At 37.9% G+C, this 17,896-nt stretch overlaps 1 protein-coding gene across 1 annotated transcript in view; it reads left to right on the forward strand.

The window, feature by feature from the left end:
• LOC147076326 (leucyl-cystinyl aminopeptidase) overlaps positions 1–17,896 on the forward strand; it is a 43,515-nt gene that overhangs the window by 12,869 nt on the left and 12,750 nt on the right. Inside the window, exons 3-17 of the mRNA XM_085940414.1 lie at positions 1,334–1,423; positions 2,515–2,709; positions 4,865–5,059; positions 6,415–6,584; positions 8,805–8,920; positions 9,543–9,650; positions 10,526–10,598; positions 11,111–11,256; positions 11,853–11,932; positions 12,712–12,824; positions 12,932–13,077; positions 13,935–14,028; positions 15,255–15,493; positions 16,246–16,379; positions 17,533–17,695. Coding sequence (XP_085796540.1) covers positions 1,334–1,423; positions 2,515–2,709; positions 4,865–5,059; positions 6,415–6,584; positions 8,805–8,920; positions 9,543–9,650; positions 10,526–10,598; positions 11,111–11,256; positions 11,853–11,932; positions 12,712–12,824; positions 12,932–13,077; positions 13,935–14,028; positions 15,255–15,493; positions 16,246–16,379; positions 17,533–17,695 — 2,062 coding nt within the window. The remainder of the gene's footprint in view (positions 1–1,333; positions 1,424–2,514; positions 2,710–4,864; positions 5,060–6,414; positions 6,585–8,804; positions 8,921–9,542; positions 9,651–10,525; positions 10,599–11,110; positions 11,257–11,852; positions 11,933–12,711; positions 12,825–12,931; positions 13,078–13,934; positions 14,029–15,254; positions 15,494–16,245; positions 16,380–17,532; positions 17,696–17,896) is intronic.

The raw sequence follows: 17,896 nt of genomic DNA on the forward strand, positions 1-17,896 counted from the left end.
TCTAGTTTACTTCCGTCGTCCTTGGACGCCACGTTCTTGGTGAACAGCAATGACACGTGCACACCTAATTTAAAATTTATCCAAATATGTTTGCCTGTCACTCGCGACTTTTGGAAGTTGTCAAGTGTATTTTTAAATGTAGACACTTACCTGAAACCGTAGACTCGCAATATAGCCTATTGGAACAGAGATGGCATTTAAATTAGATTTGGTAGGTATATATCTTGTTAGTAACGAATCCATACAACACATTTCTTAGATATTTGGAGTCATGAAAGGATGGTAAAAAGTACTGTATAAAAAAATATGGCGGCATTTTGTCCAGGGACGTCACTGGTTCTGTGCGTTGCGTTGCCATTGTACTTCCGCAGAACTTAATCATCTCATCGATCCAGCGGCCTCTAGGTCTACCTTGCGGATGTTTTGTACCTCTTGGGTGCAACTGGATGAATAGATTTGTCCTGCGATTGTCCCTTCTTCGAAATATTATGTGTCCAGCGCATTTTCATTCGAGGTTTTTTGCGAACTCTATAACATCGCAAACCCTTGTCTGTTTTCTTATCAAATCATGCAGATTTTTGTCCTTTCGTGTTATGCCCAGCATGCACCTCTCCATACCACGCTGTGCTACTCTAAGTTTCTGGATTTCTCTTTTATTTAAAGTCCATGTTTCACACGCATATGTGATTACGGGAAGCACACACTGGTTGAACACTTTGCGCTTTAGGCACAGTGGGAGGTCATTTTTTAATACATTATTCAAGCGGCCAAAATCACTGCAGCCCACCTTTACTCTGCGAACAATTTCATCAAATGTACATCCATCTATAGACACTTGTCCCAGAAAGATGTAGTTTTTCATCTGTTCGAACTGAGTGCCATTTATGAGAATCTCTCTTTGGCCCTCAAAGCAGTTGAACATGACTTTCGTCTTTATTACATTTATTTTCAACCCCACTTTGTTGCTTACTTCAGCGAGTTCCTACATTCTGTTTTGGAGGTCTTCTGAGCCTTGCGAGAAAATTAGTAGGTCAATACATATGTCATCCATTTATGGGAATCCCTTTATCATTCCAGTCAAGTTGTCTGAATAAGTGTTTACGGGTAGCTGTAAATAGCTTTGGTGAGATTGTATCACCTTGTCGGACTCCTTGAGATTGGGAGACTAGCATGTCGCGTCTCTACGGTCGCGAACATTTTGAAACTGAGAGATTGTCGTGCCGTCAGCGAGCTGCCATTAAAATACATTAGAGATTCTGGAGTTTCAGTCTTGTCTTTTTGTTCAAAGTATACCTACCTAATAATATAATATGATATTTTCTGTCTTCTTCAGGTGGTGGGGTGAAAGATGGAAATAGCTGGAGAAGATCACACACCGGAAACATGTCAGACCAGGATGTTGATGATGTCGCATTTCTCACAGGTAATTAAACAAAGAAGTTGAAGAAAATCATTCCTCTATCCATTCTAATGATGTACCCAGTGACGTCCCGTTGGGGTAAGCGGATTGAGCGTCGCTTGGGGGCGGCAGTTAACCGAAGGGCGGTAAATCGAGGAGAATCATTATTTATTACCACGTTTTTCTTAGCTCGTATTCTTGTTTATCCAGTACAATCGTACATCTTGCAATCGATTTTTAACTAGCTTCCCGACTAATTTAATTTAATTTTGACTTAATAAAAATAAACACCATCTGACTGAAGAAGTGTGTACTATTTTTGTCGGATCGCCCATAGCATACCAGAACTATTAATAATTGTGCTTTGGTTCAGGAAGGGTTTAATTGAATTTTATTTTAAAAACTACCTAACCAGAACCATCTGCAAATTGTATTTTTAGTTCAACGGAAACAAATAAGTACGACTGACAAATTTTAGTGTGCACCAGCGCTCGAAATGGAAAAGTTTACGAACCGGAGCGCTCGAAAATTTTCTGAGGATGTTAACATGGTTATCAAATTTTATGGCTATTTTATAAACATAAGTATGCTAGATTTTTTGTTATATGGCATATCTAGCTCAGACGGTCAAAATATTTTAACCACGGGACGGAGCGATAACTTTACAGATTCCACGAACCGGAACGGCGCTCCGGTGCGCTCCGGTCCATTTCGAGCCCTGGTGTGCACTATTTATGTCGAATCTTAACAACCCACCTCCACCTCTCGTCAATGATATCTACGCATAATGAATGCAGGAATTTTGTTATGCTTTTGGTAATATTTTACACACAGTTTGAGAGAAATACGTAACTTTTGTGACTCATTTTAGCTCTTCGGAGGCACATTTTCCGACGAATTAACTGCGTCATTTGCGTCTAAGAAACACGCCGCTGGCATCAATGCTACTGGGAGTGGTTAATGTTACCCTTTAAAATCATAATGATCTCATTTTATATTTATTATCCACACGCTTTTTACATTTTCATAACTTAATTCTCATGGTGCAATCAATTGATGCGTTGGGCTGCTGCTTTATAGGAATTCAATATATTTGTTTGTACATCTTCCTCCAGGTCCTGACTCACAGTCTTCGCGCCTGGCCAGAGATCGGGCAGCATACGGAGGGTCCACGAACGAAGGTGGCGTCGCCAGCGGAGGGCGAGCCGTGGCTGTTTGTTCACAGAGAAGGGCGCTTCTCCTCGCGTGCGCCGTTCTAGCCGCTATGTTGACTGCGGCGCTGATTATAGCCTATGCCGGACCACAGGCGGGTGAGTGTCAAGTGTTGTAATCGGGGCAAACCAGCTGCAAAATGCGGTTAGGTTCACTCTAGCATATTTTTTTCAGTGGTTTCCGTTCATCACAAATCAGAGAATAGGGTTCTTATAATTATTCTAATGCCTTGTCCAGATGGCGCAATTTTCCGCGTGTCACTTCTCGCGCGCGTCAAGGTACGTGTGACCTCATTGAGCCGTCCACATGCACACGCGTCATCTGGGCAAGCTCTAAGACTCAGTTTCTAATGTGTTGTAAGAGAAAAATTACGTTAACATTTTGGAACATCTCAAAAACCCTTTTATTAATATTTTTACCTACCTAGCCACCGATCGGGACTTGAACCTGCATCCATATGATTCTGGTTAATGCGACTAACCATTTTAACAAACCGGTGCATTTCTAATCTCCCATCGATCTGTGTTACTGTAAATATACGAACTTACCGAGAAGTTCGGTAGTTTTGACAGAAAATAGATCATAGTCGGAGTGGCACCAAGCAAGAGAAAGCGATGCAATAATCTTAATGTGAGTGAAGTCAAGAATAGAAATCATAACAATAATCAAATTCGCCCCGGAAGAAATTGCATCTGCGCATATTTAAGGTAAAATTGTTCCACTACAACACGACCCCTTTGTAACATAGGTACCTAAATCAAAAAATTAGAGTATGTATCAGAAGGTGCATGTTGACCATAACGCAGAACGATTACTGAAAAAATATTCCAATATATGTATAAAGCTGTAGCGAAGGGTGGAGGTAGAGGTAGGTAAGATCCGCATAAAAAGTGCACATTAAACTTTGTTACTCATACGTATTTGTTTTTATTGAACTAAGACTACAATTTACAGATGGTGTTGGTTAGTTTTTAAAAATTAGCTAACCCCTGCCTAAACCGAACCATAATAGTTTTGGTATACTTTGGGCGATACGACAAAATTATGCATACTTTTTCATTCATACTCATTTGTTTTCGTTGGATTAAGAATACAATATATTACACATATTGTTGTTTGTTCATTTTTTTAAATTCATTAAGCCCTGCCTAAACCAAACTATAATAGTTAAAAAATATTATTCTATCTATAAAATATCCAAAGTTGTGTATGATTTAATTGCATAATTTTAGATATTTTATAGATAGACGAGTATTTTTTGACTATTATCTATTATGTCTAAAAACTAACCAACATTATCTGTAAATTGTAGTCTTATTTTAGAAGTTTAGCGTGCACCATTTATGGCGGATCTTGACAGCCTACCTCCACCCTTCTCCACTGAATTAAGGAAGCAGACAATAGTACGTGACGTGATAGAGGTCATCTAGCTGATGAAATTGAATGAAATGTCGTTTTGTTTTTATAATAGGTAGATGCATGGCTGGTGCATTCATCTACCTATTATAGGATTGTCCTAAAACCCGTTAGATAGACGAACTTATCAACTTCGGAATAAATTAAGCTGCTGTGAAGAAGAAGACAAACAAGAGAATCATGCCTGCGAATAAATGCTACTTTGGCCTGTTAAGACATTTTTACAAGACACTTGTAAAGCCAGTGCTCACCTACGCATCGGAAACCTGGACATTAACTCTGCGAAATGAACGAGCCCTGAAACATCTTTGAAAGAAAAATTCTCCGCCGTATATATGGACCGATCAGGGACGGCACCAATTGGAGGAGAAGATATAATGCTGAGTTCTACGGGCTGTACGAAGATTGCAGCGCAGTTCAATCAATCAAGATTGTGAGACTGCGATGGCTAGGACATGTGCATCGTATGAATGACAATGAACCAGCAAAGAGAGTGATGTCCAGCAATCCAATAGAAGAAGAGGGAGGCCAAAGATTCGCTGGTTGGATGGAGCTGCCAGTGACTGCCGTATTCTGGGGGTACCAAATTGGAAAGCAGCCACACTGGATAAGGACAGGTGGAGGGAGCTGTTGGAGAAGGCCAGGACCCAAACCGGGTTGTCGCGCCCCTGATGATGATGATGATTCTGTGAAGAAATAGGTACCGAGAAGAGTGGTAGGAACCAGGATAGACCTCCATCCAGCAGTGGACCAACCCCAGCTAATAATATTGATTGTTATTAATTACTCACCTACACGATATATCAAATATTCAATTGAAATGTATTTCTATTAAAGAATGCGGATGCGCCGGATCTCCACCGCCGGGTGCGCGAAGAGGGGGCCCCAGGGGCACACCCCCGGCGCCAGCCCCACGGCTTTCAACCAGCGGCACTGCGTACCCGTGGCCCGGACAGAGGTTGCCAACCTCAGCCGAGCCCTTGCGATACACCCTTTGGCTGCATCCCAATCTCACAACACACGAGGTGAAAGGTGAGATAATTACAAAGTTAAATGTTTTAGATACTATGGTTATCGGGCGAGGTCTGCCCTATCAAGTATGCGTTACGGGCCTCTCAGTATCTTCAGGTATGCAGACGGTATGCGGGGAATGCTGGAGAGACAGCTCCTTTTAAAGGGTCACATTCCTCAACTACTGTGAGAAGAATCACTTGGTATTTCCCACAACCAATTTGAAAGTGTTTTTGTGTTTGTCGTAATAAATGAAGGTATAAAATATGTCTTATTTACACTCTACGCAGAGACGATTTTATTTGACGCAGATGACGCAATCGATTCGTCAGATAAATTAAAAAGGGGCCTCGAAACAGCCCAAACTTGACATCTTTAATAATTATATTATTATTCTAGCGCATTTCTCACATATCAATAAATTATTTCTTTTATTCAACGAATAATTATTAATTATTCACAAGATTTGAGAATGTAACATTCTTTATATTATTGAACATACCTACATGATTTGAAAACACCTCAGATATAATACACCCATTAGAAAAATCTTTATTTTTTTATTATATTACACCCGACAGGACTTGGACCTATAACCAATGGATTCATGCCAATGTGATTTACCACTCAAGCTACGGGCATCCTATCTAATTACGACGAAATTAACTAGTAGTTCTTACATGAAATGCTTATCAAATTGCGTTATGTTTGACTATCGGTTTTTATATATTTTATATATCATTGGTTAAACACAATTTTCCGTTTTTAAATAAAGAAATAATTAATAAATTATTAATGATGCGTGAGGTTTTTCCAATGTAGATGGGATCACAATCGTTGCACAATAATTCAGTTTTGCTATTTGAAAGTTTTTTCTTTAATATGTTTTACGGTTCTCTGCGTATTCCCGGTATGTCTGACGCACTAGTTATCTTGTGCGTAATACCTTCAATAAGGGAAAAGCAGCATGCTAAGTCAAAATGTCACTATCGCCCGAAGACAGCAACCAGCGAAGCATTTGAATATAATATCACTGTTATATCGGTGCTTCATATTAAAATTGTCTTGAATTTAATTTCTTTTATTTTGTAACTGTCAATTCATGGTGGAACTGCATTATATTGTTGTTTTTATTTAATAAAACGCAATTTTTTTATAGTACTTATTCCACTTTAAATTCATTGGCGGACGAAACCGGTCCTAATATATTAATTAAAAGTGGAATAAGTACTATAAAAAAATTGCGTTTTATTAAATAAAAACAACAATGTCTTGAATTTTAAATGTTCGAATATCCTGACGCCCCACTGCAATTTAGACAACCTCTGGCATACTTACCTTCAGCTTACTACTAACGTTACAATTTCCATTTTCAGGCGAAGTGATCATCGAGTTCCACATAGAGAAGGAAACAAACTTCATCGTGTTCAACGCGCGAGATCTGAACATCACCGACAAAATGGTAACTGGACCCAAGGGTCACGCCATGAAGATAGTCAAGTTTCTGGAGTACAAGCCGGCTGATCAGATATATCTGGAGATAAAGGTATGTTTCTTTATTATTTAACCTTCCCTTTACGATGCTAATAAATTCAGTCCGTTCCGGTGATGTCACCTTGTGTTACTATACAATATTACCGTAAGTAAAAGGGAAATGCCTATTTTGACGACACAAATAAGTCTAATAAGGATTCGTCATCACTATTTTTTATTTGTTTTCAATTTCAATTCAATTTCAATTTTAATTTATTTTACATATTGTGGACATTACAAATTATAAGTTTAAGACGTTCACAACATGACATTTAGAAACAAATAAATATTATTAAAAAAGTATTATGTAATATTGTAATTATGCAATATTAAGTTATTCTATAGTATAAATGTGTAAATACAAAAAATATGAAGTATATAGGTACAAGGAAGTACACCGGATGAGTTAAGCAGACCCTATTTTAAGAATTTATAAAATAACGTCCACCTATACTCATTCTCACGTAGATGGAATATATCAACATCCGAAGCAATTTGGTTGAACAGAGTTATTGCTCTACCAATTGGCATCACCAATGGCAAGTTAGTTCTGCTCCTCGGGAGAACAAACAACTGATGCTCCCGATTTCTAAGATAGTTATCAGGGACACACAAGTCAATATTACCAAGAATGGCAGAGTTCTCATTCACACCACGTATTAGTCGAAAAAAATACGTGGCCAAATATTGATACCTTCTAGCACTTAAACTACAGTATGTTAGCATACCTAAGAGAAAGTCAGTTGGATAAAGCCACGGATAGTATCCATATAACCTCAAATAAAGGAGTCTCAAAAATTTCTTTTGAACTCGCTCCACCATAAGGTCATATTTCAACTGATGCGGGGCTCAAACAATCGACCCACTCTCAAGCCGGCTTCTCACTAAGGAATTATAAAGAATTTTTAATACAGTAACATCCGAAAAGACCCGGGAAGTACGCAAGACGAAGCCCAACATTTGTAGCGCCTTTTTACAAATGATAGCTATATGACCACTAAATGACAGCTTACTGTCAAACGTAATGCCAAGATCCCTTACAGATGGTATTCGCGAAAGAACTCTGCCATTCATCGAATATTGGAAAATCAATACTCGCGAGGCTCTGGTAAATGATAAAATATTGCATTTTTCAATATTGAAGTCCAGTTTGTTACGCCTGCCCCAATCTAATATATTGTCTATATCAAGTTGGAGTTTACGACAATCGTCCAAGGTGACAACTTCCATGAAGAGTTTCAGGTCATCAGCGAACAACAAAAACATAGCATTTTTAATGACCATTGCTATGTCATTTATAAAAATCGTAAACAGCAATGGCCCCAAGTTTGAGCCCTGAGGGACACCAGAAAATGTATTGAACATCTGTGACTGATAGACGCCATGCGATACGTATTGTTGACGATTCCTAAAATAGCTCCCGAATAACTTCAGAAAACGATCGGACAATCCAATTAGTTGGAGTTGTATTATCTATATAATGATCCAAAAGGCTTCAAAACGTAATTATAATTGGTGGCGCTTTTACAGTTGACAGTAATTTGAGGGTGACGCTGGTTGGTAGATTACGGATCTAGGGGGGGGGGGTTTACACAAGATGCCAGACACTGACCTTTATATTGAGAAGGCTAACGCGTGCTGGGGCTGGTTCGGTGTTTACGCACTCACGCACTGGTAAACTGACGGTTCGGAATATCACTCTCACAGTTTCATTTGGTTTTTGGGATGAATGATGATGAAAAGTTCAAGATGGATAATAGACATGACATTCATTCAAACCGTGTCAGATTTAGCGCAACGAAGCTAAAACATATGCGTTTCGAGTCACTCGATAGTTAACGACGGCTAAGCTATAACAAGCCTGCACACGACTGCTTTCTTGATGTCACTCGAGCTAACCCAATGTTATTCGCAATCACGGTTGTCTCATGACCCGTAATTGCTGGTTGCCTGGTCTTGTGATAATAACAAATAAGGATGTGCGGTAGGTAGGGAAATAAGGAATGACGGCCAAAATATTTGGCCCAACCAATAATCAAACGAGTGAGTATGAGTCTGAAGCTCTGAGGGTCATTGGTAGAGGTAACCTCGTGGTGTCCTTCCACATCTTCTTCCCCTTATCGAATCGCTATCCAAGGGTTTTAATATATATTACAAACACCTTGATTAGGCTTCATCTTTGTTCAAGCCATTTGATATTTTCTTAACTTGTTTTTTTTATTATTTGTTTTAGGACAAGTTCAGGAAACGAGGCAATTACACGCTGAGTCTTCGGTATAACACGAAACTCCTGAATAAGGCTAGGGGATTCTTCATAGCTGATTATGTCAACGGAGACGGAGACAAAAAGTAAGATGATCTCATTATTATCGGTGCAGAACAGATGTCGCTAACCTTATTGCTATTAAGGGTGCAATACCAATTTAGAATATTGCCAAAAAACTGTAAACGTATGTATGTGAATGGGCAAAGGCGATAATCATTGAAGTTAATGGCCCCACCAAACCACACCCGGTCATAATCGGGCGTATCACGGGACCCTACATTTGGATGTAAAGCATCAGTATTTTTTTATGACTGGGAATGTCTCTAGAGCAGTTACACAAGACTTAGGTCGCCATGCCCTCAAGTGTGCTTTGACTGAATTTAAATGATTAAGTTAAAAATGCCCAAGGGAGATAGGAACATAATATAGAAGAAGAATTAAAAAAAAATAATGGTAAATACAAATGCTATTACAGAACTGCGCAACAATCTAAGTAAAGAGATCTTCACGTTGACAGTATGACGCCGCAAATTTTCTAAATGCAACAAAATTGACCTTTGTGGCGAACAGGTCGGACGGTTCGATGGGTCCAACAGCTGGTTTAACCGACATGAGCAACTCTTCCATTTCCATACACATTTTAGGACATTCATTTCCGAGCATTTTAAGTAGTTTTTATTGACAATATTATTGTGTCATTTTCAGACAGTTGGCTGCGACGAATTTTGGGTTGACCCATGCGAGATCAGCCTTCCCCTGTTTCGACGAGCCCCATCTGAAAGCACGGTTCAAGATCACGATCGTTAGAGACAGGTAAGTCACATTTAGATAAATTTTCGATTGCTAGAAGTAACCTTCCAAATATTATGATCCTCTCAAAAGGCTTGTCTCACTTTCTTCAAAGTGTCTAATCTAATATCCAATAATTTCCAAGCATTTTTATTTTTTTTAAATGCAATTCAAATATATTTATTTACATAATATAGTGAACTTTACAAATTACAAATAATTCAAGACATTCATGTGTTAAGAGCGTACTTCAGTGAAACGGCAAATAATTTTCAACAGTAGGTGCGATGAAATTTCTCACTAGTCGCCAATCGGAGACGGACAGTCGAGGTGTCCGCACGTCGATTTGTTTTGTCATGGCGTCGGATGAAAATATTCTTAAATCGTGTAAAGATGACTAAAAAACTTTACGTATGTACTTAAAAAAGAAAACATGTCAATGAATATACTATTATTATTAGTAATATAACAATAAACATAACATTAAATGGACGCATGTTGGATTTTTGTGACAAATTATATTTCGTTTGGCATGCGTCATTTGCACAATCCGTGCATCGCCTAACCACGATCTTTTTAGACCATGGCTCAACTGAAGTATAGCCTTAAATATAAAGTAAGTTGTAATTATTTTTAGTTAATTTAGTAGAAATTTTGGTTAACTTTAACTGTTTAACGGTTAACTGTTTAAATTTGGTAGCCGTACTTAGAAATAGCGCTTCAGAGTGAAGTTATTAATAATAAAATTGAGATTCTACTGCGCGTTATACGTAAGAAACACGGCTTCATTTCGCCAAACAATACTCACTCTCTTTATATTATTGCTCTGAGGCTTGGTAGATCCAAGGCATCGCACAAAATATATTCTCATATCATGCCGTTTTTGCTTTTATTTTCAGATTCCATGTGTCTCTTACGAATATGCCAATAGCAGCCACTGAAGAGGCCGGGTTTTATCTTGGACATAGACTGGTAATCTATCAATATTACCTTATATATTATATTTGAGACGTCTAATTACAAAAAGCGACAAGTCCACAATTCAATATTTTCAGGAAACAACGTTTTTATGATTCAAGCTTCAATTATTTGTTTTAATGTTTTAATGTAATTTTTTTCCATGTCGAAATTAGAACCAAATGGCAATTTGTTTCAGCCGATGAATTCTTAAATGTAATAAATATTGGCAAAAGAAAATTAGACGTAGCGCTACTTGTACCTCACTTTTTAATTTATTCCGCATAAGGCACATATTTCCGTGGCACTGTCATGACTTTACCAGATGCTACAGTATGAGGGACGCCCTTTTCAATATTGAACGTTCCCTTATTGGCTGACTTAAACACGCGCGAAATCATCCAAGCTTTAAATAATATGAAACACGGACTTGGCGCTTTTTGTAATAAATATGTAAATAGTGTAAAAAAGAGTTGACTATATTCATTTGTTTTAATGTTTTAGTGATCGTTTTTGAATGCTTTCAGCTGCAAGACGATTTCCAAGAATCGCCAGAGATGAGCACCTATCTGGTGGGACTGGTGGTCTGCGAGTTCTCGAGGGCAGCCGCGAAGGCGCCCAGAGGGGCCAGTGTGAGCGTGTACGCGGACAAACATCAACTGGAGAAAGCTCAGTATGTTTGCCACATGTTTCAATGTTCAACAGTTACTGCAAATTCTTGCATATCAACAATAGTAGGATCTAAGCGAGCGGCCTTCTAACCATTCCTCACCTCACCACTCTGCCTCTGTGATTAATTTTTTTTTTATCATGTCCGATAGTATAAAAATCATAATGTTATAACGAATCATTAATTATTTAAATAGGTACATAGGGATTACAATACCGAATGAAAATACCCATATTGGTACCGTTATTTCTTATTGAATACCGGTACCTATCCGTAAAATAATTGAAATAAACAGAAGTATCTACCAATAAATATAATATATTATATTATATTAGTCTCTTTAAAATATTAATATTTTATAGCATGTGTCAAAGCTGGTCATCAAGGATGATGACTGTCAGTCAGTCAGTTCCACTTTCAATACCGAATATATCGGTATTGTCTGATTTTAAAAAACGGTATTTTGGTATCGAAAAAGACTGGAATACCGGTCCTCCATCTTCCATCTGATCTGAGACTTCTTTACTGGAGGCTGTATTACTCTATCTGTGACTTAATCCAAATGAATAAATATTTATTTTTCTCGTGTTTTATTACAGAACCATTCTGGATAATGCAGTGGCCATTATCGACAGATATGAGACGTTCTTGAATGTGTCATTTCCTCTGCCAAAATTAGGTAAGCGTTTATCTTACGTGGTAAGCAATTTTGGGTCGATAATTTTGTTTATGACACTCTAGTGAAGTGTCTAAGTACCGAATTGGTGTTTTCACTGACAACATTAAAAAAGTATCCACGCGTATGGTTGAAATTGCATGTAAATAATCCAAGCTTTGTGAAGTCGGTAAGTATCTACCAGCGCCGGCGGCTCAGCACTTCATTACAATAAACAACTTCTTTTGTAGTTTATGAATGCAATGCTTGTTTCGGGGATTTTTATGATGGTTTTCAGATTTCGCCGATTACACTTCACTGTGAAATGTTGTATCGAAAATATATGGCCGTATATAATAAAGGCAGTCCAACCTCTTTGGGTCGTATAGTACTGACATAAAATTCATGTCTAAATAAAACACGGTTCTTGTCTGTTTACACTTTACACTAAGCCAACAGCAAACAAATTTTGAAAATAGCTGATATACTGGATTATTTGATATGTTAGGTTAGGTTTACCATTCTTGAATTCATGAATTTTGCCAAAATCAGCTTTGGAAATTGAATTAATGTTCATATTAATTCCAATAAAATTGGAGACCGTATAGTATACGGTCATCTCTTTCTTAGCTCTCGGTGAACTGTTCCACTGTGAAATGTTTTACGTACAATTTACATGTAATCCATTATTATACATTCCCCTCTTTGTTATTTCAGCTGGTGTGCCACTGTCTTGAGATATGTATAAAGTTTAACTATGTTGGATCTTTGAGAATAATCATGACGTTGTCTTACGTTTACAGATATGGTAATAATGGAAGGTTTGGAAGACACCGCCGAGGGCTGGGGTCTTCTAGGAATCGGATCCAACCTTCTACCAGACAAAGAGCACCTGGAAAGACTTCTTGCCCATCAGGTAATTAATAACTCAAGCAGGCTTGAGGATGAGAATGTACCAAATATTGAATTAATAATTTACATTATTACTTTTTCGTACAAAACTGATTGCATAATTATTTCCAGTGGCTTGGAGGTCTTGTTACGCCCCGCTGGTGGGGCTCAAGATGGCTGACAGAGGGGCTCGTGGCATTGCTCCAGCACGCGCCTCAGCAGGATCAAAACGATGACGGAGATGCCCTACTCCTCGAGCATACCGTGCCAGCGCTTACGTAAGATATAAGACAACATATTATTATATTATTTAATTCCTTCACATAACTCTCTTTATTTAGAGAGACTTACCGTTGGTGGAAAGATGAAGAGATGAAAGCTCCTGTTCTTCGAATCTTCGATACAATACATGAATAATTATTAGTCAGACGCATAAAGTCATCTTATTTCTATATTGAATAATGAGCTTTTGTATTATTTTGCTATACCTAATGATTTTTTTACGTGATTTTCTATTAAATTTTCACTTTCAGCGAAAAAACATTATTTTGTATGGGGTATTCTTGTCCCACAAATCTTAGGGGTACATTGGTACAACCACGTTACAAACATTCATGAGTGGACAGGCAAATCATTGGTGATTGAAATAATCACGAGGAGACGCATCACGAGGATGTTCCGGATGCCATCAGAGAGTGTGAGACTCTGTACCAGCGCATGTATTCTATACACAAGGCTATGTATTGAGGCGGTTAATTATTACAATAAGTTAACTGTTTGAATTGTCAAAAAGTGCCATGTTTTAACAGTACCTCTCTTGGTTGTGTTAACTTTTAGAGCGAGATAGACAGTTAAGATAGCTTTGTAATAATTATAATACCTCACTACATAAATCATACAAATAAGTGAAGAAATAGCTTTTTTTTTCTCCTGCAGCGCTGATAACCTTTACATGCTCTAATCTTCAATAATTATACAAGATATAAATATAATAATACTTCATAATATTTAAATATTAAGCACTTTAATATGCTTGGGAAATCATCGAGTGCTCCAGTGCGTAGAATTTTCTATTAAGAGTGTTGGGGCCAACTCTGTAAACTTGCTGTTAATTATTATTTTTTTAATTTATCAGATTGGATGCCCTGCCTACAGCACATCCTGTGTCTATGAGTGCCCAGGATCCAGAAGATCTGGAAGCCGTCCAAGACGATCTCTCTTATCATAAGGTAACTGACATTCTCCATCTTCTGTATATTAATAAGCATTAATGTCTGTCACATAAATGAAACGCACATTCAATATTGGTAATATTATTTGAGGACACTGTGTTTCTTGTCATAAAATATAAACAGAATCCAGTTTCAAAGCCATAGTCCGTGGTGACTGCCTTGTTCATTTCTATTTTATCAATCTGTTCTGCGGCATTCGTTTCGAAAGTTCACGAGAGTCACTGACAATCATTGTTTGCAAAACAATAATGAAACTATATTGTAGAGGCGGAAGGGGATCTGTATCAGTGGCGAAGGGTATAGGTAGGCTGTTAAAATCTGCCATAAATAGTGCACACTAAACTTTGTCAGTCATTCGTATTTGTTTTCAATGAAATGACTACAATTGACAGACGGTGTTGGTTAGTCTATAAAATTCTATTAAACATTGCCAAAACCAAGCCATAATAGATAATAGTCAAAAAATACTCGTCTATCTATAAAATATCTAAAAGTATACAAATACGTAACTTTGGATAGAATAATATTCTGTATCTATTATAGTTTGGTTAGGCAGGGCTTAATGAATTTAAAAAAATGAATGGACAATAATATGTAAGACATGTATTCTTGATCCAACAGAAACAAATAAGTACATATGAATGAAAAAGTGTGCACAATTTTGTTGTATCGCCCAAAATATATATGAAAACTGTAATGGTTTAGTTTAGGAAGGGTTTAATTGATTTTTAAAAATTAATCAACACCATCTGTAAATTGTAATGTTGGTTCAATAAAAACAAATACGTATGACTAACAAAATTTTATGTGCACTATTTATGGCGAATCTTAAAGCCTACCTCCACTCTTCGCTACAGGTCCGTTTGGTCGTTTTTAATATAAAATTACATACAGACACTGCGCACTTTGTGTTTCTTGCATTTTATGGCTTGACTGTCATGAAAAATATAAACAGGATCCGGCTTCAAAACCTTGATCCACGGTGACTGACTTTCACATTTATATCTTATTAATTTGTTCTGTGGTCCTAACACCCCCCCCCCCCATACATATAATATTCATCTTGAAATAGAGGGTAGTTTGTTAATATACAGGGTAGTGCAATTAATTATTTTTTTTCATTCCTCTATACCATTTTCATTATCAGACGTCTCCACGTTTAATTTCATAATAATTCATAGTTTATCGACAGTGTATATATAATCAAGTGTATTTTTTAATAGGGTGCAGCGCTGGTCGGAATGGCTTGGGCCGCGGCCGGGAGCGGGGCCAGAGCTGCTCTCCGGGACTTCCTGGCGACGCACGCTCGCTCTGCGGCCGACCCCAGAGACCTCTGGAGACTCCTGGGAAGAAGGGCCAAGGCGGATCTTCAGGTCGTCATGGAGAGTTGGACAGAGCAGGCCGGATATCCTCTTCTGACTCTCACGAGAGAAGGAGATATGATCACGGTGAAACAGGAAAGGTAGGAATAATATGTGAAGATACCTTCTTACAGTCTCACCCAGAATTTTGAATCACGTAAATATAGAAAAATAACCGGTTTTATGCCTTCAGCGAGTTTTCTCGCTCTATGAGGCCGTGATCGTCAGGCTGCACACAAATTTCGCGAGTTATCTCATCAGACGTTAAAATTAAATTACTAGTCACTGTCGATTGATTTGAATAATGTAAAAATTAAACATACAGTGACATCTGTATCACACCCACGATGGCCGCACGGCTTAAGCGTCGAACTATCACGACGTCGGTCCCAGGTTCGAATCCTAGGGTCTGGCAAGTACATTTGTTTTTCAATTTGTGTATGAGTCAGAGGATGGACCTTATAGGTTGAGCAAGTGGCTGACATCCATTTCTCGTAAAAACAAAATCTGTTAATGCAAACCTCTACTCTGCGGAGGCCCATATGACATTATTAGGATCGGACATGGTCGGATGACATCTGTTTGAATAATTATGAAATCAATAAAAACAAATACGTATCCGTAACAAAGTTTAATGTGCACTATTTATGGTGGATCTTAACAGCCTACTTCCACCCTTCACTACTGGTATAATATATATTGCATTTTTTACACTGTGTCACATGGCTGTTAGGAAATTGTGTCTTAGAATAGTGGTGGAGGGGGGGGTACACAACTGGGGATGGTCACTGATGATAGCAGTTAAATAATCGTTTAGTGAGTGTCATTTTTGGTACATTTGTTTTCATTCCAGATTTCTTCTAACAGCCGAGGTTCCGCAGACCAACGCAAGTCTCCTACCTTCCCTGATGGCTTTGGAGCTTGCATTAGGAGTACCAACACAGTGGGACGGCGTCGGAGAGAACGCCACCCGCTTGACGTCATCAGGTAGATCTTTGATACATTTTTTGGAGCTCCTGGGCAGTTATCAACATTGCCTGATCAATCCTTTTACCTGGACGTCTGCACAAACCAAACCGAACCTCAGAATGCTGACCCCGACGTGATCTGAACACGCAACCTTCTATATAAATTTGATTAGATGTAAAAATTTTACTACTTGCCGAAATAAAATAATATAATGGTCCGATCCTCTGTTTGACCGGTTACAATACTGTTTCTTCAAAACAGAAAATTTCTCCGCTTTCAAAAGTTTACAGGGTGTCAGGCGAGAAAGCTTATTAAAAAACTATTTTTTAAATGTTAAACCTAATTTGCACCTATGTCCACAAAAATTTGAAACTCAACGCATGTTTACATGGCTCTATACATAGCAGTGGCGAAAGGTGAAGGTAAGCTGTTAAGACTCGACATAAATAGTGCACACTAAACTTTGTCAGTCATACTTATTTGTATTCGTTGAACTAAGAATACAATTTGCAGATGGTGCTGGTTGGTTTTTAAAATTCAATTGAATCCTGCCTAAGCCAAACCATAATAGTTTAGGTATGCTATGGGCGAGCCGACAAAAATAATGCATACTTTTTCAGTCATACTTATTTGTTTTTATTGAATTAAGAATAGGTATATATTATTACAGATGGTGTTGGTTTGTTTTTTAAATTCAATAATCCCTGCCTAAACCAAACTATAATAGATAAAAAATATTATTCTATCTACAAAATATCCAAAGTTATGTATGATTTAATTGCAAAATTTTAGATATTTTATAGAGAGACAAGTATTTTTTGACTATTATTTATTATGGCTTGGTTTCGCAGGGTTTAATAGTAGTCTTAGTTCAATTTAAAAAAATATGTATACCTGACAAAGTGTAGTGTGTACTATTTATGTCAGATCTTAACAACCTACCTCCACCCTTCCACTGTTGGCCATTATAGATTAAATTAGAATCTGATTCAACTACACTTAAGAACACGCCGACCTTGGAAAGTTGGAATTTTCACGACATAATATTAAATGGCCATAGTATACGCACGCATAGCGAATGAAAACATGGCGAGTGTTTTAGTGTAAAGCAAGTCAGCATTAAAAATAAAGTTTTCAATGTTGTTAATCGTTTTAATTGTTTATTTACCAGGGCCGTCTGAAAGGTACGACGTTCCCAATGCCAATGGGACGATGCCGCTTGGAAACCTAACGGGGATCATCACGTCGTCAACCTCTACAACCACTACAACTACGACAACCACTCAACCACCGCCACCGCAACCAAAAGACAAGAAATCCAAAGACAAGTACAGGTGGGTAATATTTTTCATTAGGGACATTAATTAGTGACTATAGTCAAACTTTTATAGTATGTCACTTGAAGCGCGTAGTTTCAAATCCCCCTAAAAGCTCTTAGTGCTCCATCCCGCTCAGAGCTCTCTCTTTCTCTCTTTCATCACATCCAACAACTGTGGTCCAGAGTTATCTTCACCAAACAAGACTCTCCGGCAGCT

The sequence above is a fragment of the Rhyacophila brunnea genome, unplaced genomic scaffold, assembly GCF_057557595.1.
Source record: "Rhyacophila brunnea isolate RB1 unplaced genomic scaffold, BYU_Rbru_1.0 scaffold_13, whole genome shotgun sequence".
In the NCBI taxonomy this organism is placed as follows: domain Eukaryota; kingdom Metazoa; phylum Arthropoda; class Insecta; order Trichoptera; family Rhyacophilidae; genus Rhyacophila; species Rhyacophila brunnea.